The 25168-nt window shown below is 36.8% G+C and overlaps 2 protein-coding genes across 8 annotated transcripts in view; one reads left to right on the top strand and one right to left on the bottom strand.

Moving 5' to 3' along the window:
* The window catches only part of LOC104854315 (immunoglobulin-binding protein 1), a 563742-nt gene that overhangs the window by 279378 nt on the left and 259196 nt on the right, over positions 1-25168 (bottom strand). The window lies entirely within an intron of this gene.
* Kcnh8 (potassium voltage-gated channel subfamily H member 8) overlaps positions 1-25168 on the top strand; it is a 318111-nt gene that overhangs the window by 258560 nt on the left and 34383 nt on the right. Inside the window, exons 9-11 of the mRNA XM_010612815.2 lie at positions 581-780; positions 1622-1871; positions 7712-7926. Coding sequence (XP_010611117.1) covers positions 581-780; positions 1622-1871; positions 7712-7926 — 665 coding nt within the window. The remainder of the gene's footprint in view (positions 1-580; positions 781-1621; positions 1872-7711; positions 7927-25168) is intronic.

The raw sequence follows: 25168 nt of genomic DNA, 5'->3' as shown, positions 1-25168 counted from the left end.
CTGTCAAATAAAGCTATTTTATCATAGTTATTAAACTATATATAACTCTGTGTGTGTGTGGTGTGTGTGGTATCGAGGATTGTTCCCAGAGCTTCAAACGTGTAAAGCAGGCGCTATACCCCTGAACGACATCCCAAGCCTCTTTTTATTTTATTTAGAAACTGTGTGTTTCTAAGTTGCCCAGGCTGCCCTCAAATTTACAGTCCTCCCACCTTGGCCTCCAAGTAGCTAGGATTTCAGGTCCGTGCCATCACACCCCACCGTAAATATTAAAACATGTAAATGTGAATAGAGTCAAAAATAAGTTTTTATGGCCTGATGGCAGCTGAAAGACTGAGGATGAACAAAGAGCTTATTCTGAACATGAATGACAATTTTTACATCTTAACTCTGAGCAATCTCCAACTATTTCAGGATGCACCACGTGACAAAACACCTGGACCATAAAACCTGTACCAAACAGCTTTCAGGGGAGGCACATGAGAGGCTTTGCTTTGATCCAAGACGTGCAGACTGTAAATTCACTCTGAAAGGGTGGGCCCCTACCTCTTATTTCTCGCTATGTATTGTCTCCCTCTAGCCTTGATGCATGCTTTGGTATTTGGAAACGTAACAGCAATCATACAGCGGATGTACTCCAGGTGGTCTCTCTACCATACTAGAACCAAGGATCTGAAGGATTTCATCCGTGTTCATCACCTGCCTCAACAGCTCAAGCAGAGGATGCTTGAATATTTTCAAACAACCTGGTCAGTCAACAATGGAATAGATTCAAATGAGGTAATGTTCATTTCTTATTGTTGATGTTTTCAGACAGAAAGCACATACCATAAGGTAAAAACAAGATGCCCAAATGTCAGAAGTGACGAACACACCTAGCAATTTCATTCTTTCTTTCTTTCTTAATCCCTCATGGACTACAATCCAAAGGGTTTACATATTCACAGTGCCACTCTGAACTAACTAGTGTTTTACATTAACCTGCTGCTTTGGTCAGTCAAATAGATTTTTTTCATTCTCCATGTCCCTTTTTCAAAGAACAAATTTTTATAATAAGACAGTGGTGTAATCTTGGGTAATTAGATTAATCAAACTAAAGTAGCCATTAGAAGCAATAAAGTAAGACAAAAAAATTCCAGCAGAAGTGTTATATGTAGACTTCCACAAATACCCCATACCACTATTGTGAAAAAAAGTGTCATATAAATCAACCAACCATTTCACCAACTCACCAACCAAGCCAGTAACCGACATTTTAGGAATGGTAATTCAGTGTCTCATTTCTTCACACGATCATAATGTCAGAGGAAATACCATGAGGTCCCAATTCCACAACTTCTGTCTCAAACAGGAATTTTTAGGAGGTCATAATGAGCTAACGTTTTCCTTTCAGGTTCCTTTATTAATTTTTTCTATTTCTCCAGACTTATCAGTTGAGCATTCAGTAGCACATGATTAAGGTCAGTCACTGAAAAACATTTCCAAAACTGTACATGCATAGATTTCCTCTTGTCCACAACTGGTTGGCCAAACTGTCATGAATGAACCCTGTTTGTTTGCAATGTAAATCAGTTAGGGTACACTACCTCGGTTTGATTCCCTTCTGTCCCTTCTCCCACAGCTTTTGAAAGACTTTCCAGATGAGCTGCGTTCCGACATCACTATGCACTTGAACAAAGAAATCTTACAGCTGTCCCTGTTTGAATGTGCCAGCCGGGGCTGCCTCAGGTCTCTGTCTCTACACATCAAAACCTCCTTCTGTGCTCCGGGCGAGTACCTGCTACGTCAGGGGGACGCTTTGCAGGCCATCTACTTTGTATGCTCAGGCTCCATGGAAGTCCTCAAAGACAGCATGGTGCTGGCTATTCTTGGTAGGTCTAGTTAAAAAGCTTCCGCGTGGTTCTACTCTGGAGCATGAGCTCAGATAGACACTAGTAAAAGAAGGAAAATTACAGATGGATATACAGACTCAGGATTACTCTTCATATGAGCTTCATTTACCTGGTGTTATACCATTGGATTTTTGTTTTTAAAAATCCAATGGTATAAATATTACCCTACTTTACAAATGAATAAAGACCATCTTAGTTGACTTGCACAGATCAAATTGTAAAAGAAATCAACTCTATTCTTTGTTATTCCTAAAGCCAAATTATTAATCATGATGTATTCTGCCTCCTGATGAAATCATTGATCAGTTTTAAGGGAGTATCTCTGTATTTTTTGTGGAGAATCAATTAGAGAACACAAAAATTAAGTTTTATCTGTGCTAAAAATAAGGCAACACTAATGATTCTTCCAGAATAAACTCTCTTCGCAGAACTTATTGAGCTGATGCTGTCAAAGTGACTATAGGGTCTTTTTAGTTCCTCAAAGAAAACTCATACAGTAATAGTGAAAATTGTTTGCCACCAAGTTGACTCTGAATGTTAAGACGTCATTAGTTTTCACAGAAGTATAAAGGGCCACTGACAAAAAGATAAGTGTAGGAAAAATTCCTATCACAATTTCATGTGATCTTCTTTCAAAATCTACTCTCATTTGTTAGTTTACCTACTCAGTCAACACTTACCAAGGACCCACGCGTGAGTCCAGCACTGTTCTGAAGAATAGGAAAGAAAATGGCCAGTTCCCTTGCCCTTGTGGAAGTTAACCAGAGCACATGAGGGGAGAATAACGGGCCATAACAGTTGCAGAGAAGGTGATTGGCAAGGGAATTCAGAATATATTTTGAACATTAACATGAGATATCAATATTTAGAATCTTTTATTAGAAGAGCTACTGCAATACTTTATTTTAAATTTTTGAGACTCTAATATTTATATTCAACCCATGCAAAGTATTTTCATATCTGGGACTTCATTTGAACCACCATAGTAGAGAGAAACAGCCCATGGTGCTGTTTTCTCTGTTTTCCCAAAGCTGAAGCTAACCTGTATCTTGAACTCCATTTCCACAGTTCCTTCCTTGTCTAAACAGTACCTGTTATTCTACATAATCATTGCTAGCCTGCCATCACTGACTTCTCGCTACTGAGCTTCAAGACATTACATTTTGCAAAAGAGAAGAAAATTAATATGTTTGAATCCCTAATATGAGCTGGGCGTTTATGTCCATTGTCCAATTTAAATCTCACAACCTTATTTGGCTGGTACGTGGAATGGTCTGAATATTTGTATTGAAATATAATTGTGAGTGTGATGGTATTAGGAGGTGGGGCCTCCAAGCTATGATTAGATCATGACTGTAGAGCCTTCATATATGGGATTGGTCTCTTTACAAAAGAGGGCCTCAGAGATCTGCTTTCCTCTTCTACCATTCAGGATATAGTAAGAAGGCATCATCTAAGAAGCAGAAAGTGGGCCCTCCCAGGACACTGAATCTGCTAGAGACTTGATCTTGAACTTCCTAGGATCCGGAACCATGAGAAACACACTTCTGTTGCTCATAGGCAACCTAGTTTACAGTGTTTGGGGATAGCAACTCACACCGAGTAAGGCAATTTGATTTTCCCCAAATGAAAGCAAGATGGGAAGGCTAATGAGTGGGGAAAGAACTGTGTGCTCTTCATTGCTTCTTGTTCAGCACTTACAATAGAATAGTGGTTACGGCTTTGAAAGATTCGGCTCTGTTCTTGACTGTCTGTTTTGCTCCTTAATTGACAGGTGTGAAATAGAACTAAAGTAGTCTATTATCAACTTGTTTCATTCATTATCATTATTACAATGAGGTTCCTTACTTGTGTTTTCTTTTTCTTAAGAAAATTTAATGTGTCTGAGCTCTCTTCTCAACTTTGCAAAATCAAAGACCAATCATCCAATCTACTTGTGATTCTAAATTAGAATTGACAGTCATTTCTAATTTGTTTCAAAAATTTTAATTGTAAAGTATTTTTCCATTGTTTTCCTTAGTACCACTGTAACCTTTATAGACTGCCTGTTGGCATAATTTACTTTCAAAATATACAGCCATATTTTAAAACCTTATGGTTTGATATATATAAGATCAGAACTAATGTGCCATTTGAAAATAGATATAATGTGGGTATTTTAATTGTGTACTTTTAAATTTGGTAATTAGCAACAATTTTAGAAATGCTATATGAGGAATGACTCATGATTTAAAACAAGAAGGGTACAAATTTAAAGGCTTTTGTGTAACTGCTATGACTGGTAAACATAAGTTAACTCAATTTTCTTCTTATAAAAATATTGATTTATAACTGAAAGAGTTACTTCATTGCCATTCTGCTCCTGGCCCCAAGTATCTCCATGAATTTTGATTTCCATGATCATCAGTTTTACATCTTTGTTTCTACATGTATATATCAAAAAAGGATTTAAGTGCAAATTGCCATGTGACCATTCTAACACTGGTACGTGGTATTAGAACTAAATCCAAAGACAATAGATTATTATTTGCTCTCTGTAATTAGCATTATTTCAATTGAAATTGATTATTTTTCCCTATGGTAAATTATCCAAATCCATACTGACTTTGGCAAACTGAAGTGGAGTGCTTGATCTGCAGATATTGAATGCCTGCTCACTCTTTCGGTGAAACAGATATAACATATATATCATATATAACAGTGTTGGGGTTTTTCTTAAATTCTTTTATTGGTACATTTTAGGTGTACAATACATTTATTTACTATTATCATTGGGAACTTGTGCCTTTACATGATGTATCTTAGTTCCTATTTTTTCCCCATTCCCCTGATAAATAACAGTTTTTTGAGGAAATGGCATCATCAAACTGCTATTGAGCCATAAATGTATTCTAGCCCCCGTATAATCTACTCAACACATTAATACATTTTCTAATCTGATGCAGTGGGAAGCATTTGTCACAGGGGCAGGAATTTGTTATGAAGATAGAATTTGTTTGCCTTATATACCTTAATTTCAAATCCAAGTAACTGTGATTTTTTCCATCAGTTTATTCATTGTAGTTCTAAAAGAAAAAGATAATGCACCAAAAATGGACTCTATACCCACAGATGACTTTTGTCTACCTAAATACAATTAAATATGTTATGCTCTAACCTGATGGTTTACAGATTCATCTCATCACTTTTTTCCTCGATGGAAGAATAACTGATTAACATAAATCAATAATAAAATTTTGAAAAATGGAGACCATGAGGCACTAAAAAAAAATCTTTCCTTTCTTTTAGAAATACAGACATTGTGACTCAAAATATTAAGAAACTTAGCTCAAGATCCTAAATCTAGACAGTGAGACACCCACACAACTATAAAATTACTGAGAGTGAGAACCATGGGTATTTGCCAGTGCTGAACATAAGGTCCAGCACATATAGTCCACACTTCATAAATATTCACTGAATGAATAAACTGGAATTCTTTCTAGGATGCCAAGTTTAGCAAGATGTTGGAACTATTTTTATTCCTTTTGTTACTGAGGCTGAAATAGCCATACTAGGGACCAGGGATTTAGCTCAGTGGTCCTGTGCCTGCCCCATAGGCCACAGGCACAAGGTTTTGAATTCGAGCCCCAGTACCAAAAAAAAAAAAAAAGCCATACCAGGACAATCTAATATATGAAAGTATGACAACTTAAAGTTCTACTGCTTGCTTAACAGAGGATGGGAATGTTCAGTGTAGAAGACACTACACCAGGATATACGCTCCTCAGATGTACAAATTTGAAAATTTTACTCTATTCAAGACATCCTGGCTATGTTTGCATCTTGCTCACTACCTGACTTTGAGCTTTTGAGGAGAAATTTAGATTTATAACACAATTTTCAGAAAATAAAATTTCCAAGTTTAGCAACATTGCTGACAACAATAAATCAAACTTAAATTCTTCTACAGCATGTAGCCATTTTCTTAGTGAAGGGAGGGCAGGGGTAAGGGGAAAAAATGAGAGCCAAGATCTGTCATGTAAAGGTACAAGATCCCAATGATGAATGTAACTGTACTGTATACCTAAAATGTACCAATAAACTCAATGAGGAAAAACTATATAATTAGTGAACATAAATACAGATTCAGTGTGTTTTTCCTCCTGTCAGCCTGAAAGTTTAAATCCAATATTAATTTGAAGTTGATGTCTACATGTAATTCAGTGATCTAGAAACCTGTAATTTTATTTGATCTGCCATAAGTATTTATGAGTACTTAGTGTTTGTGGTTAATTTGACATGTCTTTTTTACTGACAAATTAAATAACATACTTTCATTGAAGTTGGCTATATGCCAGGGGCTTCGTTTCCCCAATTCTGAATACAATAAAACACAAAACTTCAGAGATTAAAAAAATGTTTGAATGGGAAATGGGGGTGATTTGTTCTAATACCTTTACAATGACATCTTGCTTGGTGTTTGTTATTTTTGTTATTCAATTGTTGTTGGTGGTTTTGTATGGAAAAGATCAAAATGACCATTAAAATAATAAAATTTAAAGTTCAGGCATGCTCTTTTTTGGACAAAGGCTCATAAACCTCTAATTTGAAATCATGAATGATCTTAGGGTCAATGCCCTCTGTGAACTTCTCCTTTTACCCTACGTTTGTCAAAAAATTGAGTGGATTTTCTTCCATATTTTTCACATGGCTTTTGGCAGAATGAATGGCTGTGATTAAAATAAATCCAAAGAACTTATGGTTATGCTCCCCTTTCTGTCAATTTAAAATGATTAAATCAATTTAAAGATTTTTAAAGGTTCAAGAAAACTGTCCAATATTATCTAATCAACAAACTCAAACTCAAGCAAACAAGTTAGTTTCCAGACAGGTGAATTCCAGTCAAGACCAGAAGACAGAGATGTTGGATGTAAGACAGGACACAGGTCATTTGGATAAAGTTGTGCCAGATCTTTCTCTTTCTCTCTCTCTCTCTCTCTCTCTCTCTCTCTCTCTCTGGTGGAAGAAAGGAAGAGTATATATTTTTGTTTTGGTTAATTTTCTATTTGATGGAGAAAAGGGATTTTTTTATAATGTCTCAAGGAAAAGAGCTGTGAGTTGTATTTTATATACTAGATTTGTAGTCCATATGTCCCATAGATATCTCTTCCTTTGGATGCTGAGGGTAGGGATTTTCCTCTCCCGCATAACTCTTCTGCCTTGTAGTCATGATCAGAAGTAAATAAAAGAATGTGCATGTTTTCAAAACTGAAGATCACACTTATATTATTATTCAAAGTCTAAAATTAAAATTATTAATGTATTAATTTTTGCTTATCTTATTCCAAAAGATGGAGCCATTTTTTTCTCAGAAATATATGGTCTATTTTTATTTCCCTTGAATGATTAAGGAGACTGTGACAAACTGTCAACTGATTTATCTAAAGCCATTTGTAAGGGACCTGTCTGCTGCCCACCTGCGACCTATAGCCCCTAACTAAATCCTCCAGCCCTTCTCCTCAGATCAATGTTCCCAACCAATGACAGTTTCGTCCAGCAGAGAATATCTGACAATGTTTGAAGATATTTGGGGTTGTCACAATGGCAGTCTGGGCTGCGTTGTGCTGCTAAACATCTCTGTTCCACACCAGAGAATTCTCAAGCCCAAAATCCCAACCCAGCCTGAGATAAAGATTTTTCTCTCTGCACTGTAATCGGAGAGAAATGAATCTGTAAGTCAAATGAAGTTACCAATCTTAATCTTGCTTTTCTCTCCCCCTGTGTTGTTGGGTTTTGTTTTGTTTTGTTTTTGTGGATTTTTTTTTTGCTACTTCTAGGGAAAGGGGATTTAATTGGAGCAAATCTATCAATTAAGGACCAAGTGATCAAGACCAATGCAGATGTGAAGGCTTTAACCTACTGTGATCTCCAGTGTATCATCCTCAAAGGACTCTTTGAAGTGCTAGACCTTTACCCAGAGTACGCTCACAAATTCGTGGAAGACATTCAGCATGACCTCACATACAACCTGCGAGAAGGTCATGAGAGCGATGTAAGTCTCTTCTCTAATTAGTGTTGAGCTCTGTTATCACATGGCCTGGAAATCATTTGTAACTGGAAAGGCAAATGTCATAACCTCACTTTTAAAAGGCTCTGGATTATTCAGCCACTGATCCAGTCATTAAACAATTAGCTGGAAACCAAACCTGTGCTTTATTACCAACACAGGAAGGAAATATTATTTATAGGTTAGTTCTGCTGACCCAATTTCTTTCTTGTTCATTTTCATGTGCTTATGAATCAATTTCAATGATACACAACATTCAGCTGGAGATGTGTGATTTCCTCAGAATTTAAAGATTTCCTGATTAAGTACATGCTTCAGAGTTTGCAATGTTTGTGATTGTTCACTATGCCAATTGCCTGACATGGGTTTTGTTTATGAGTAATTATTTTTGTTAAAACAGTACACAAAACAATCTATCTTAAAACAAGCACATATAAATAAAAGAACTCCAGGACCAAGATTGTCAGGCTGAAAGCGTAATGAACAGTTTATGCAGTTACACATTTCCTATATGTTTCAGTTTATACAAACAACTTTCCTATCAAAATATGTACTATACTGCACCCTGTGATTACGCTGTTCGTGAACATGACTTCATTAGATGTGTCACAGATAAATGATTTAATAGGCAAGCCAGTGCATGCATAGCATCCTGTAAAAAAATGATACCTTGTTCAGAGATTTGCAACACTCAATTTTTTTCAGGGCTTAAGAAGCTATGATTTTGACTAATGTATATTGTGCAGCTATTTTTTGGTGTCACTAACACTTTCCACTTTGAAAGCTATAGAGAAAATTCAAACTGCATATTCTTTCATCCTGGTTGGAAGAAGTGCCATTAGGTACCTAGAAATGATTGCCAGTTTTTCATATGATTCTCTGTCTTAACAAGAGTCAACGACACAGGAGGTATCATCAGCAACCCATTATATGCTAAGCACTCTGCCTAGATAAGGCATCTCATTCATTGTTCAAAACACATCTCTAAGGTAAGCTTCTGTCTATTTCTATGAAATAAAAATCTGAGATTCGGGCTGACAAATAGTCACAAATTTGTAGGTGGCTGAGTGAGTTTGAGAGCCTGAGATTTAAATCAACCCTCTATTAACTAGGTTGTCTCTTCTTGAGATCATTTTCACATATTTCATTCAATAGATGGATTTTTTAAACTATGGGTATAATTCTTCTCTCCACAAAAGCTTAGAGTGCCCACTATTTTTTAAGGTTGAAAGTGAGTTAAAGGGTGGAAGCAAGCCAGATGGGAAGACGAAATGAGGATAGGTAAAGGAGCCAATTTTCTCAGCACAGCAAAGTGGAAAATATTAGAATTCAATCTCTATTTTCATTTGACAAAAATTTTAAAGATTCTTACTTTTAAATCCTTATATGTTTTGAGATGTGCATACATTATGGAATGGCTAAGTTAAGCTAACTAATGTACGCATTTCCTCAAACGCTTATCATTTATTTATAGTAAGAAGTTTGAAAATATATTTCTTAGCAATTTTCAAAGATACAATACATCATTATTATAGTCACCATACTGTAAAATAGATATCTGGAATTTGTGCTACTTAATCAAAATTTGGTGATTCTCATTAATACCTCTACCCATCCTATAGTCCCTAATAACCACCGTTCTATGCTTCACTTCTATAAGATGAATCGTTTTTTTGTTTTGTTTTGTTTTGTTTTGTTTTAGCTTCCACATGTGAGAGCATGCAAGATTTGTTTTTCAGTGTTTGGCTTATTTAACGAACAGTAACGCCCTCCTGTTTCATCTACATTTTCACAAATGACAGGGTTTCCTTCTTTTTAAAGTGTGCATAATAGCATTTCAGTGAATATATGTGTCAAACAATCTTTATCCATTCATCCTTTGGACATAACTTTAGGCTGATTTCATACCTTGGCTATTGTGAGTAAAATTATAATGTACATGAAAGTGCAACTCTCTGGTACAGATTCAGATTTTGATTCGTTTGGATATAAGATGAGTCGTGGAGTTACTGGATGCCATAAAGCTTTAAGTTTTGAGAAACCACCATTCTATTTTCTATAGCAGTTCTACTGATTTACATTCCCACCAACACTGTGCAAGACTTCCCTTCTTTGTGACAACAGCCCCTCTAATAGATGAGAGATGAGGTGGGAAGATCCCTGTGAGTCTGAGGCCAGCCTGGGCTAAATAGTCAATTCAAGCCCAACTTGAACTACATAAGAAGATCCTGTCTCAATAACAAAAAATTAAAATGGATACATTATATGATTACTGCCAGCTAAGTGATTGGGACTGATGGAAATAGTAGGCAATAGATTGGAGTAATCAAAAGGAACTATATATAGGTCATTCAGAAAAGTTTCGAGGGCATTACCTGGAAGGTTTCTTATTACCCCCACCCCTCACTTTTTTATATTCCAGGAATTCTGGATAAATACTTACTATCTTATAAATTATATTCATTGATTTACATTATTCAAATTTTTCATACCAGGCACTAATCTGAGTAGGTAAAAATGGGACACTAAATGAAATGTTGACTGTACTATCAGATGGCACAGGCACCAATAGAATATAGCTAAGTAAACAGACCATTTCAAGGCAAGAGGTGAGTTCCTTGATATTGGTAACACAGAGCAGAATTGCAGGTGCTACCAAGACTAAGGCACAGCAGGGATAGGAAGGGTTGCCAGAGAAGTAATGCTCCGGAAAACAGATAGGAGACAGCTGCGGAGCAATTGAGGGCAGAACAATTGAAACCGGAAAAACAAGCTCAAGTGTAATCTCCATACTGATTTAGAGAGTGGTTTACCAGTTTACATCCCACCCAAGACCTTCCCTTTGCCCCCAGACAGCCTTGCTGACATTTGTAATTGTTTGATTCTTTTTGATGGTAGCCATTCTTTCTAGAGTTAGGTGGAATCTTGATGTTATTTGAATTGCGTTTCTCTGATGGCCAGAGATGTTGAACATTGTTTCATGTATTCGTGTATTCACTGGCCACTTGTACTTCTTCTGAGTCTGATTTCAGTTGTCCATTTTTTGATTGGGCCTTTCATTTGGGGAGTGTGAAATTTTTTAGCTCTTTTGACCCAGATAGTCCCTCCTAGGTACTTTCCCAAAAGAGTTAAAGATAGGCCATGTTTATAGCAGCACAACTCTTAGCAGCTACTTTTTGGAAACAGCCTATATTTTTATCAACAGATGAATAAATAAAATGTGGTATTTATATATAATGTATGTACTACTCTGATATAAAGAAAGATACATTTGAGCATATCTACTGGTCTACACTGTTGTCTCTGTTCTGTACTGAAAATTCATATATGTGCACATGTTTCTGAGATCTCTGTTTTGTTCTGTTATGTTGTGTCCATTTTTGTACAACAGCACACTGCATTTACTAGCTTAGATTTATAGTAGTTTTTACTTTCTTGGAAAGTAATGAGATTCTCTTTGCCCTCATGCTTATAGGCATTGAAATTTTGTTTTATAGTTATTTTCTCTCGGTTCTTCAAAGTTGTTGCTCTGGATGTCATTGTTAGATTAAGAAGTATTTTTTAACAAATTGCATTATCCCTTTTTAATAAGGGATCTGTCATCACTTCTCTCTGGCTGCTTTTTAGTATTTTCTTGTTAGTGTTCTTCGATTTCAGTATAATCCACAGAGGCACCAGTGTCCTCTCCCTTCTGTCCCTCTCCCTCAGTTCTATCTCTGTTTTTTATTGACCAGCTTCCCTGGTACTTTGCTGGCATAGTATCTGACAAAAACCTATGGTTTTATCATAGGTTTAAATGATATACCATGTACCTCCCCTGTTCACATATCATATATCACACTCTGGGGGCTTCACTGATTCATTTCAGAATCATATATTGAGTACTAAAAGCTCAGATTAAGGATATACACATTAAAATAATTCTAGTGGAAATATAATGATGTCTTCTGTCCTTTCAGATTCTTATGCAAGCAGATACCTACATGCACCCAGGCACACACAGGAATACATTACACAGCAACGGTTAAGGCCCCACAGGATTAACATCTGCCATTCCCAATTACTTACTTGGTCATAGATGCTGTATAGGCATCTATTTTCTGTCATTTTTACACCAGTCATGGCGCTGCGATACCAGCCAAGTTACATGTGCTTAACCTTTTCTAGGAATGAGCCATCTTCCAGTGGAACAGTCTCCCTGCCCGCAACAGTCCATGGTGGGGTGCACAAGTACAGGGTATACAATGTGCGGTAGGCGATGAGGCATACCTAGCTGATCATGACAAATGAGAATAAATATCATTCCCCTGCCTCTACTCTTACCCTTTACCATCATCTCTCCTCCAGGTGATAGGGGCAATCTTTGCAAAATATAAAACAGATAGTGCCATTTTGTTGCTAGAAAATTTCAGTGACAAGCTGTGGGCTGTAACTCCAGACTTCCTACCACAGTTCAAGGTCCTTGCCTTCCTACGCATGCCCGCCTCTCGCAGCTGTCTGACGCCATCTCAGGTCCACATATACTCCAGCGAGCTGACCCGCTTTCCCTTCCCCGCATAAAAAGGCTCCCACCACTTCTGAGGCCTCGGAGCCGTTGCGTTTGCTCCTGGTTCTTCCTGCAATGTCTGTCACTCGGATCCTCTGGCCTTACCTGACCACCTGCTCTGCAGTTTGCCCCCTCCCAGGATCCACAGTCACATCACCTTATTTACTTTTTTGTAGTATTTAATACGATCAGAAATGGTTTCGATTTATATATTTCTTGTTCTGGACAGTTTTTCCTAATAGGACATCTCTGAAGGCTTTGTCTTCTTCTACGTTACGATTCCCAGTGTGTAGGGCAGAGCCTAGTACAGAGTCAGCATTTAATACATGGTACAAGAACGAAAGAAATGATAAAAAAAAATTACTTTGGAGCACAAAACCATGTGAATTTTTTTTAAAATGAAGAAAGTCCTGAAGACAGCAACCTACATATCCTACAGTAGAGTCTAAAATGAAAAGTGAAGGGAACTTAGAATTATATGCTCCAAAAGTAACAAAGCCAAAGGGAGTATCAATCAGTAAGTAACGTTCGAAAGAACAAATTGAGAAAAAAAAAGTTATACTGAATAACAGCTACTTTTTAACTTCCTCTAAGTTTAGGGCAAAAGGTTCTCAAAAGCCATGCATGGAATTTAAGCTGAATAATAGAAAAAATAGCTTGCAATGTTGGTAAAATACTTCTTCCTGCGGGTTCTGTGTATTAAGTAGTGTTAAGGTGAAAGATGATTGGCCTTCCAACCTGAGCTGACATACCCATTTTCTGCAGAATAGATGAGCATATAACAGGAATACTCTCCCAGAAAATAGAGGTGCAGTACTATTAACCGTTAAGTGATTCTGAAACTATCTCACTTTTATTGCCTGTGTCACAAAGTTCCAAATTTGGGGAGTGAAATGAATATGAACACGCTGAAGTCCAGGGCCTAGTAAAATAGTTTACCTGTAGTTATAAAATTATTTGTCAGACTGTAACGCATGGATCTGTTGTCCTTTGGGGAAAACTGAAGGGTAGCGTTCTCAATGGGGTCTTTAATGTGCATGGTGTTACTTCTCATGTTCCCCAGTCAATACTCACCTTCATGTAGCTGAAGGGGAATGCGTATGTCTGTGTAGGTCTGGACTGCACATCTTAAACACACAAAGGTGAATCTTTTTATGTTTTTCAAAGGTAGCCCCTACCTCAAATCCAAATATCCTTGCAAAAAGCGTCTATCTAAATCCCATGAATTTTTGAATTGGGTCTACTTAGACTGCTTAGCAGTGGGAAATCTCTTGTGTAGCTGTGCGACATTAATGAGATTTGATTCCACGCTTCTTCCCTTACCTAAGAACAAGACTGAACAGAACTTTCAAGTGAAATCTTTGATTTACCAACATCTCTTGCTGCCTGTATGACTATTTTACAATTTAATTGAACTGAAGAATGTTTTGAAAGGGCAACTTTTTCAAAGAGAAGGCACCTGGTTTAAATTTAGTCCGCACTACAATCTGACATGAAATTGGGCTCCTTGGAAGTAATTTTCTTAAAAATGATTTACTGAACAATAATAATTTTAAAAATCACGTCTGACAGCCTAGATTCTTAGTTCTTGAAGAGTAGCCTGTGCGTAGGTGTGCTTCTGCTAGTACAGTCTCAGTAATAACAGAACATAGTTAATACTGAACATTTCTGTGATAATTGTTCTTAGAAAATTGCATGTTGAAGGACTCACATGTCATTTTACTGTGTCAGCTTTCTTGAAAACTTAAGCCCAGTATGTATTTTGCTTGTCAGTTTTCCATTTTAAAATACTCTTCTTTAGGAAGTAAAATGTATTTCCTTAAAATATCTTGTAGTATACTGTTTTACCTACGGTAGGCTTTTATGATACATAAGACTGTGTCAAATAGGAAAAGCTCAGTAGGTATTGGCCTGGAAATTTTACTTGCATCCAACATGTTTTTTATGTTGTAAGACTTTTTCTTATAGTAGTGTCTTTCAAAGACTTCAGAGTGACTGTGACAAACATAATACCTTGAAAGAAGAGATTGTATTTCGCTTAGCACCCCCAAAGCATACCACTGTGTTTCTGCTCATGTGCTCAGTAAGTGGAGGTGACGGTTGAACTCATTATGCTTACTGTTTCATCCTACTCCCTCTGACTGCAGCAGAGTGACCCTTAGTGTCCCTTCTTCTCTTAATGATCATCTACAATTGCTGCTTCATTTTCTCTATTATTGGTTTCGTCTCCTTTTTATTCTTGGAAGAACTCAATGAAGACTGAAGCAACTGGATTCTACTGGCTTCTAAATTCATGTCTCCCCCTAGTGCTGAGTTTCTGTCTCTGTTATCTCTAGATCTCTGCTTCAGAGAGATGAAAGCTTTCCAATCCTAAAACTTGTCAAACAATGGAAGTTACTCTCATCACTGCTCAAACTACACTAGTTTTTAAAAATTCTCTTAATAGATTAGAGTTAGTGTGGGGCATTAATTTAGACTGAGAACACTGACTGTAAGCAACAGAAATATAACTCAAATATAGCGTTAAAGGCAGGAAGGATTTATGGTAAAACTTCCATGTCTCAAATGGGATCAAATAACACAACATGCACACACACAAAACTTGCATCTCTGGTAGGACTTTTTGCCCCATTCCTTAATGTTCCTTTTCATGGTATATCCTTTCCATACTTCCTTCATCAATAGATTTTCATTGTTATTTCTGCATTCAAATGGCAGAAAGTGTCCACAGACATCAGGCCTTCAATTGCTGTGTAAGTGCCCATCCAGGTTTCATCAATTATTGTGTATATGGGGAGGCAACGAGAATGGAGAGAGATCACGCTGTACTGCCGGGTGGTTTCCATGGCAAACCTGTGGGCTGCAAAGTTCATATACGAGCAGAATCACTGAAAAGGATGAGTGGCTAGCGGTTGTGGTTGAACAAAGGATGCAAAACCAGTGATTGTTACAAAGTGTGGGTCTCCTCTGAGTGATCGCATCACTAGTTCTCTGCGCAATCGTAACTCAGCAACATTTTCATAGAACCCAAGTTCCACGTAAGTATGCATGCTGAAATAAAAGCATGTAAAATAGAAAACACAAAATCTTCAAGCCATCCTCTATTGACTAATGCTTCCCATTCTTGGGATCTCCTGTTGTAGTCTCTCATCCATCAGAGAGCAGGAAACATTACCCTGCAAAGAGAAAGCCATGTTTTGGTTGCACCTGAGTACTTCAGCTTGTTTTCAAAAGGAACAGTGAACAGTTGGATTTTTTAAGCTCCTTGGGGGGACAGGGAGGTGAGTCTGACTGGGAAAGACAGAGGAAAATAAAGCCACCTGCTATCCCATAAATGAGACCAAAAAAGTCTTTATTTCCTTCTCTGGTTGTTTCCATCCTGCAGGGAACAGCAGATGTTCAGCCTGAAATAGGAAGTGTCAGATTTGCATATGGCCACCTATGCCCACAAGCGAGCCTGACCCCATTTACATGTACTTTCCAAGAATGAAAGACTTCCTACTGCTTCATCCACCAGGAATTCTCAAACCTGCCCTGCCTGTGGGAGGGAGGGACCTCACTCCACATGACATCCCAGGGGGTGGCTTGGGCCTCAGAAGTTCAGGGAATGCCTCCTCTGTAGTTCTCCTATAGACTGAAGTGACGAAGCCCCATGCTCATGACCAAGTCTCTCTGAAAACATGGGGTTAGTATCACTGATGCTATAGCTCTGGGAACTGAGCTATATGCTCAGCACTTTACAAGCATTAGCTTGTTTCATTCTCACAAATAACTTTGGAAAGAAGTCGAACATATTTATGTTCTAGTTGTGAAAATTAGCTCAGGATGAGAGAAGTTAAAAAAACAAAAACCAGTGTTTCAGAGTCCTTCAGCAAATTAGCAAGGGAGGCAGGAAACTGGAATTCCAGTCCCAAAATGGCTGACTCCCAACTGAAACTTAATGTAAGTTTGATCCATTGGAACAAAGTTATAAATTCTTATTCAGATGCTTTGTCCTATGAGCAGTGAATGCCACTAAATAATAGGTTGATGGAACATTCGTAGGAAATGTTTCCACAGAAAAAGAAGCTTCATGACCCAAGTGCAGTATATGAGGAAATAAACCATAGAAATTTTCGATAATTCATCAAGCCATGCACTTTGCTTAGTGTGACTCTTTTCCTGTATTCTATACTTCAAAAATTCAGTTTTTTAAAGTCAATCATAAGAATTCAACCAAGGTACAACTAGAGAACTCAGTTAAGTACGTATACGCTCTTTCAGAGCAATAACTGTATTTTATTCATCTTTACAACCCTGTTCTTAATGGAATTGTTGGTACAAAGTACTATGTGCTTGATGGCTACTTGTTGGAATTTAATTCATGTGTATAACTCTATGTATTTAAGCACCTGTGTGCATGTGTACATGCATATAGTGTATGTACCTTTATGTTTATACATATGTAAGCACATATGTATACAGTATTTGTATACACATACATGCATATATAATAGTTTTGTATGTCCACAGAATAATAGAATGTTAGAAATGGAAGGAATCTTATATACTATCCTCTAAACTATTTTAATTATCCAATAAAACTTTTTCTTTTAATTACAAATAGCATAAAGTCATAAAGTTATATGGTGGGAAAAAGAAAATTTATTCACTCACAAAACTAAAAACCCTTGGGCCTAGGATTTAGCTCCTGCCTTGCAAGTGCAAGGTCCCAAGTTGGATCCCCAGTACCAAAAAAAACAAAACACTAAAACCCCAGTGATTGATTTGATATATGACCTAAGTGGGATATGCACAATCTAAGTGGACTTTCTTTGGACAAAATTCCACATGAATAACATCAAGCATGTGTTTTAAACATGATTCAGTGGCTATATCAAGTGCATACCACTAAGTTTTATTTCCTCTTGTCAACTAAATAATAAGTGAACCATAGCACTACTGCCTAAAGAGAGGAAGGAGGCCAGTATTTACTAAGTATTTGTTGTGGACAAGGTACTTTATTTACAGTGCCTCATTTAATGAGGCATCATCTCTGGGAGTTCAGATTATGTACTTACTAGGGAATTAGGTGTCTCTAAGGTACTCACTGCCCATGATTACAGACAGAATCAGTGCAAGAATCAAATATAAAAATCAAATCAAACCTCACTCTTTCAAATATACACTCAATACATTTGTCCACTAAAACACTCTGCCAAAAACCAGAGAGAAAAATACTAGTCTCCTACAGGCATGGTTAAAGTAGAAAATATACTGAATTTACAGAATCGTGTTTACTTTAATTTTTAACCATAATTCTAATACTTGTTACAGCTCATCAAAAACCCACTGTGACTAAATATTTCAGGAAACACATGTCATTAATAAAAGAACAAGTAAAATAGCAAAACTGATGTCCTCCTGCCGTTTGACTTACTCTTTCCCCTAGCATTTGGGTCCTTACTTGCTCATAAATCCATCAATTTATTAAATAACCCTGTAGCCATGAACTAGCTCAGGGGAAAAATTTATTCCCATTCAAGTAAGTGCTTTTCAGTCGCTGAACAATATATCATTGTTCTTCATCCTTCCCTTGCTCCACTTTCAAGAGTAAATTTGTAAAATCTCCACTCCATGCTTCTTTCAAATATACAAAATAATATTTTAATTTTTTTCCAGGCTCTATATCATCCTTGTAAGAAATTGGAGGTCTTATGAATTAAAATAAATAAAAATCTCTTTAGGAGTAAGAACATATACCACATTTGTCAACAGAGAACACTTTCTCAATACTTCTTGTATATAACCACACACACACACACACACACACACACACACACAACACACACACACACACCGATGTAGAATTGAGAATAAAAGCAAAAGAAACAATATTTTTGTTCACAATTCTCAGTCAGTTTGCAAGTAACTATGCACCTGTTAGGACCTTTTAAAAATATGATTTTATTCTGCTACCTGTTTAAGACTTTAGTTTCCTGGGACTGGTTCAAATAATTCTGAATGATCGATTATAGTAACTGCTTCACTCCCTGAGGCTGTGCTTGTCTAATGTTTCACAGGTTATCCTTGGTGATATAGGACATTTCTAGAGTTGCTCTCTAATCCTTAGCAGACTGTGCTCAGTGGGCAGATATTGAAGCCTCCAGTTTGATCAGATTTTAGGCATCTATTTACTCACCATTTAAATCCAGCAGTCTGGGACACCGCAAGAATGCCACTTTGAGAAGAGGAAACAGCAGCCAACAGAATCATTAATAGTAAGCAAACAAGATGCCAACTTAGGGGACAAACTGAAGCACCTCAAAATTATGACTCGGAAGGCTCACACGTAGTGATGACAATGCTGTAAGGGTGGAGGGACCCTGGAAGATACACCACTGCCAGCTGAATTGGGATTAAAGAGATTTGGGATCCATGTCATTGTGGAAAATGATTAAGGAAAATTCTGAGATGAGCATCTGCAAGATGCTAAGCTTTCAGCAATGTGGTAATCCCACATGCGTTTTCTGGAGTTAAGACCGGGGTTTCTGAAAGCGGAGCATACAGTGAAGGATCTGTATCACAGCACCCTGCTGGCGTTCATAAACAGTCCCAGGTCTGACTAGAGCTAATGGAGCACATTTGCATTCTAGATTGTACAGCTCACACTTTTTTTTTCTTTAAGGCCATTAGTCACCCTTCTGTTAATAAAAATGTTAGCATCATATATGGAAGGAAAAAAAGCACGATTGGCTCAAAAAGAACAAAAAATGCAGATATGTATACACTAAGTATTAGATCAATGCACACATGACTTAGGCCAGAATTGTCTTCAAAGAATCTAATGTTGGGGTTCCCATGACCCTCAAAGAAACAGCTGAAAGAGCACAGTTTGCTCCAACAGATTTGGAGATGGAAGAGCTTGGAAACTGGTTTGCACAAATTTGTATAAGTAGGCATGGACACATCCTTCTTCCATTAGAGTCTTTTGTCCATATTTTGCTACAAGGGAAATTACCCTAAATTTTAGAAAGGAAATTTTGTTATGAAGAGAAATGTACATATACATTTCATATGTATAGTTAACAGAATAATCCCTTTGTACGAATCTATAGATAAATGAATTAAGATGTCCTGTAATTCAAGAGGATTAAATTCAAAGTGAATTCAAATTCACTATAAGAATTTATGTCCATCCAAACTGGATATACCTTTTTTTTTTCTGTTCATTGCTCACCTTTGTATGAACAGGAGCTCCTCAATAGATAATCACTGTGAATTTCCCCCCACTTGGAAATGGGAGTTTTGTAATCAGGTCACCATGTGATAACTCTAAAAGCTCAACTTCGTAGCACAGTTTTAGGAAAACAGTTAGTGCTTCACTCCTCTTTCCCACCAACCTCCACCCTGAATTATTTTCTGTTTATTTTAAAATGTTAAGGAAATATCTATCCTATCATGAAGACTCAAGCTGAAAATATAAATGCACATAAGAAAAAAATAGAGCTGGGTGAGATAGTGCATACCTGTAATTCCAGCATGTGGAAGGCTGAGGCAGGAGGATTGCCATGAGTTCAAGGCCAGCCTGGGCTACATAGTGAGTTCAAAGCCACCCTGAACTACATAGTGAGATCTTGTCTTAGAGAGAGAGAGAGAGAGAGACGTCGCTTTCCAAGCTTTTAAATATCAAGGAATGCTTTGAGGTATTCTTTCAATCCCAGAAGCTTGTATGTTATGTCCTTGAATTCAGAGATAACTGTTACAATTAATTTGTGCATATTATCAATGTCTTATTGACTCTTTTTTGACAATTTGAAAATATGTTACTTTTCTGAGAAAGAAAATAATAGAATACCAAGCCATTTTTTATATAAAGTATTCCACTTAGCATTGTGTAAATACAATCATGTTCCTTTTGCCAGGAGATTCATTTGGAGAAAACTGATGTCAAAGAAGAATATGGCCTATTTGTGAAAGAAATATGGATATATAATTTATATGTATAACATATATAATACATAACCATATATATATATATGGTTAATTTCAGATAAGAAAAACCCATCTGTAGGAATGTCTGATAGCTATGACCCAGCTAAACAATTAATATGTAGTCATAATTTATGTATCAGTAAATTATATTTAACACTTATTAGCATGAACTATTTCTGATGCCAGACACTGGACCAAACATTGAATAGATCTAACAATAGGAGGACTTTTTTCATCATAAATTCTATGCGAGAATTCTGTGTGGATAATGAAATTGAAGTGAAAAGAGGCTTACATTGCTCAGCTAATTCCAAATACATTATGTTTCTGCTAAAACAGAGACCCAAGAGACACGAAACCATTCATCTCTAACATCTGGCAGGAATGTTGGGTACTAAGGCCAGAGGGAAGCAGTGGACAGAGGAGAGCCAGTGAGTTTCAGTAAGAGAAATGAGAGTCAGTAGGAGAAATGAAAGCCTCCTCTAACACAATAAAGAGGGGCAAGTTTTGAAATCTCACTGAGTTGTCAAATGTCTCCAACTTGTGGGTCTTTCAAAACATGCTCAGAAAGATTAGAATTATATTTCAATTGCTTTTGCTTACCTCGCCATTCTTCCTTTAATGTGACCCTTTAATTGCCAGATGTGGTCAATCAGATCTCCGTGATTTGTTCACTCATGTACACAACTCAATTCTCAAAATAACTCAAGTTATCATCGTTTTTGAGAGGGGAAAGAAGGCCTATTTTGATTAATGGTGACTATGAGATGGGCTCTGGCCACTGCAATGTAAATGAGCAGAACCCGTCACTTGAAGCTAAGACACTGGCATGCCCAATGTGCTTTTGCTTGTATATTGTCCTGAGCTCCCAGTGAATGATACAGGACAATATTGATTCACATGGTGACAGAATTGCCAGTCACTTCTTTTAGAACTGCTTGGTACACATCAAACTGTAAACGACCAAGAAATAAAGTTATTATATGTTAAGACCCTGAAACTGTTACCTTAGCCTTACGTACTTTACCCTATCTCGTGTGCTTACAAAGATACACAGCTAAAACTTGACAGGACTTGGAGAAACATCAGGCTGGTTTAGTGGCAAATTAATGCTCCATTACTCAAAACCTATATTCCTCAGAAGTTTTCATTTCCCCTCCCCAACTGCCACCTGCCAGTGTCATTTACAACCAATTGGCATCTGTACTTCTCTCAGTAAGAGGGAAAAGAGGATGAGATAAAATGAGACCTGCCTAGTTGCTACATACCTCTGCTGTATGACAATTATTTCTGGCTTTGCAAGAGTAGACGCTTTAACCCTGTGAGTTATGGGATTATTAGAGAGCATGCTACATTCATATTCTATCTCAACCATTAATACTGATGATGTTGCTAACCGCTGAATGAGATAAAACATGAAATACCTTTTTCTGAATGAGGGTACAAGTTCCTTCAGTCTGGTTTGTGACTTAGTCAACGTGTCATTATTAATGAAGCAGAAGGTATCATGACTCACTCAGAAAAAGGAGCCTCATAACATGTATGTTAGGCCCCATTTGATTATTCGGTTGGAGATAAAGTTCCTGCCAGACTACTTGTGTTTCATGACATTCCAGAGTTGAGAGGACATTTGCAGACTCATAAACAGCTTATAAATTCTGATTTAGATACCCAGTAAATGACAAAAATCAATTCTTAACTTCCTTGCCATCTTAACAGAGTTATAGTTTAAGGTTCATAGGTACATGCTGCAGGTTCCATTTAGATTGCTTCCTTTCTGCTCATATTAGTCAAATTCTTGGTGGTTCAGCCTCTTGAAAGGAATTTATGACTATAAGAAGGTTACTAACTGAAGTTTAAATATTGCTCACCACTATGATTTAACAGCTCAAATTCCCCGAAAAGTCAAACATTAGCACACCATGAAGGATGGAGCCCCAAACTAGGTTACCACAGTACCATCTGTGAAAATTCAGAGGCATTTAATGAATGAGGAAAACAGAAAAAAAAGAAATCAAAGAGCTCCCTCCCAAACTAAAAGAATTGGTAGAAATTCGAAGAGCAAGAACATTGACTAGTAAGAGTGTCAGAACCCTAGGGGAAAATGAGTTGAACGGCCATGGCCAGGTATGAGGCCATAAAGGGTTTCACAGACATGTCTTCATTCAAAACAGTACAAACTCCGTTAGAGGACACACGAGCACTTTGCAAATCTAAAGTTACTATTAACATCCCTAGTGTACTTGATTTCCAATTCCAATTTAAGAACAAGAGTAGAATATTGAGATCTTCTCCCCATACTTAGAAAAAAACTGGAAAATTCTTTTGCTTTTTTTGTTACAGATAGTATAGTACTGAAAAGTATTTTCCTCACTCTGACTCTCCATACCAGTTTAAGAGACCTCCCTCTCCATCCCCAGGGGACACACAATAATAGAACAATTTAGGTGGTTAGGGAGGGACAAAAGAGAAAAAGAAAACTTTACTGAAGACATCTTATTTAATTACTTTTTTAAATTTGCACAACTAATGGAGTACATTATGGTAAATCAATACCTGCTGCAATGTATATTAATAAATCTGGGAAATTAACATTTCAATCTATACAACCATTAATCATTTTTATGTATTGGGAATTTCATACTCTTCTTTTCTAGTCATTTTGAAATATATGATATATTGTTTTGCACAGTAGATATCCCACTTTATAAAAGGAGGACTAGAAGTGATTCCTCCACCTTGTGTTTATAAGTTTCTTTTTAAATTTTTTTGTCCCTCTTCTTCCTTACCCTGTCTCCAAGTACCACTATTACATTCTATTACAATCTTGACTTATTGGTTTCCACAAGTGAGTGAAAATATATGGTATTTGTCTTTCTTTGTCTGGTTTGTTTTACATAATGTAATGATATTCATTTCCACGTATGACACTGCAAATGACATGAGTCCATTCTTTTTGTAGCTGAATGGTATTTTGTTGTGTAAATGTGCAACACTTTCCTTATTCATTCATCCACGAAAGAGCATGCTGGTTAATTCCACATTTTAGCTATTGGAATAGTGCTGCCATAAACGTGGGAGTATAAAAGTCTTTTGATATAAAGATTTCATATCATCTGGGTATATATTGTACTCAGTAGAGGAATTGCCAGATCATGTACTAATTCTATTTTTTAGGTTTATGAGGAATCTCCGTACTGTTTTCCATGACTATTTTACCAATTTACATCCCAACCATATATTAGGGAAATCTTTTCCCTGCGTCCCCATCAGCATTTATTTCTTGTCTTTTTTTTATGACAACCATTTTAATGGGGGTTAGAGAACATCTCAGTATGGTCTTGATTTGCATGTCTCTGATGACTGTAAAACTGAGCATTTCCCCTTGTATTTGTAAAACATTTATATGAGTTCAAATTAATTTACTGGTACACTTCAGATATACATAATGACCACATTAATCATAGGGAATTTTTACCTGTGCACAGTTTGTCTTGATTCTTTTTCCCCCCAATACCTTCCCCTCCTTCAACTCCTTACTCCCCTTATTTATAAAAGTTTTGTTTCCAATTTTTCCTTCTATTCTCTTTTTTCTTCTATTCCCTTCCTCCCTTTCCTCCCCCACACCCCCACCCCCGTTAAGGAGCAGTACTTCATTGTATAGAAAAAAATTGCTTTCTTTCTTCATTCATCCATTGATGGGAATTTCAGCTGTTTTCAAGTAGCATTATTATAAATTGTGCTACTATAAACATAAGGGTGCATATATTTCTGTGGTATGATGCTTTTAATTCTTTGGGGAAGGGGAATATCTGGGTCAAATGGAACTGCTTGTTTTAGGTTTTTCATGAATCTCCACACTGATTTCCCCAATGGTTGCACCAATATTCACTCCCACCAACACTGGAGAAGGGTTCCTTTTCCCCAAAGACCCTGCCAGCGTTAGTTATTGGTTGATTTGTTGATAATAGTTCTTCTGTTGGAATCTCGGTGTTGGTTTAATTTACATTTCTCAAATAATTGCTGAAATTCAATATTTTTTCATATATTTATTTGGCATTTGTATTTCTTCCTCTGAGAAGTGTCTGTTCATTTCAAATGCCCATTTTTGGATTGGGTCTTCAAATTTGGGAGTCTAATTTTTTGGAGTTCATTTCATATATTAGATACTACTCCTCTGTCTGAGGAACAGCTGGCAAAAATTTTTCCCACTCTGTGGATTATTTTGTCACATTTTTGGTGGTTTCTTTTGCTGTGCAGATGCTTTTTAATAAGATAAGATCCCAGTTGTTGATACTTTATGATATTTTCTGTGCAATCAGGATTTTGTTCATAAAGTCTTTGCCTGTACCTATATGTTTAAGAGTTCTACCTATTCTACTTTCCAGCAGATTTAGTGTTTCGGTTTTAAAATTTAGATCTTTGATCCATTCTAATCTTAGTTTAGTGCATAGTGAGAGATATGGGTCTAGGTTTAATCTTCAGCATGTAGAAAGCCAGTTTTTCCAATACCATTTATTGGAAGCTATCTTTCTTCTGGTGAAGGTGTTTGATCCCTTTATCAAAGATAAGGCGGCTGAGTGTGTTTGGGATTGGTTCTGCATCTTCCAATCTGGTCCAATGGTCTTTGGGTCTGTTTTTTGTTTGTTTTGGCTTTGTTTTTTGGGGGAGAGTTCTTCTTCTTTTTTTTTTTTTTTTTTTTTTTTT

Source organism: Fukomys damarensis, unplaced genomic scaffold (assembly GCF_012274545.1).
Source record: "Fukomys damarensis isolate Sample0158 unplaced genomic scaffold, DMR_v1.0_HiC HiC_scaffold_28, whole genome shotgun sequence".
Lineage (NCBI taxonomy): Eukaryota > Metazoa > Chordata > Mammalia > Rodentia > Bathyergidae > Fukomys > Fukomys damarensis.
This window is presented reverse-complemented; position numbering and strand designations above follow the sequence as displayed.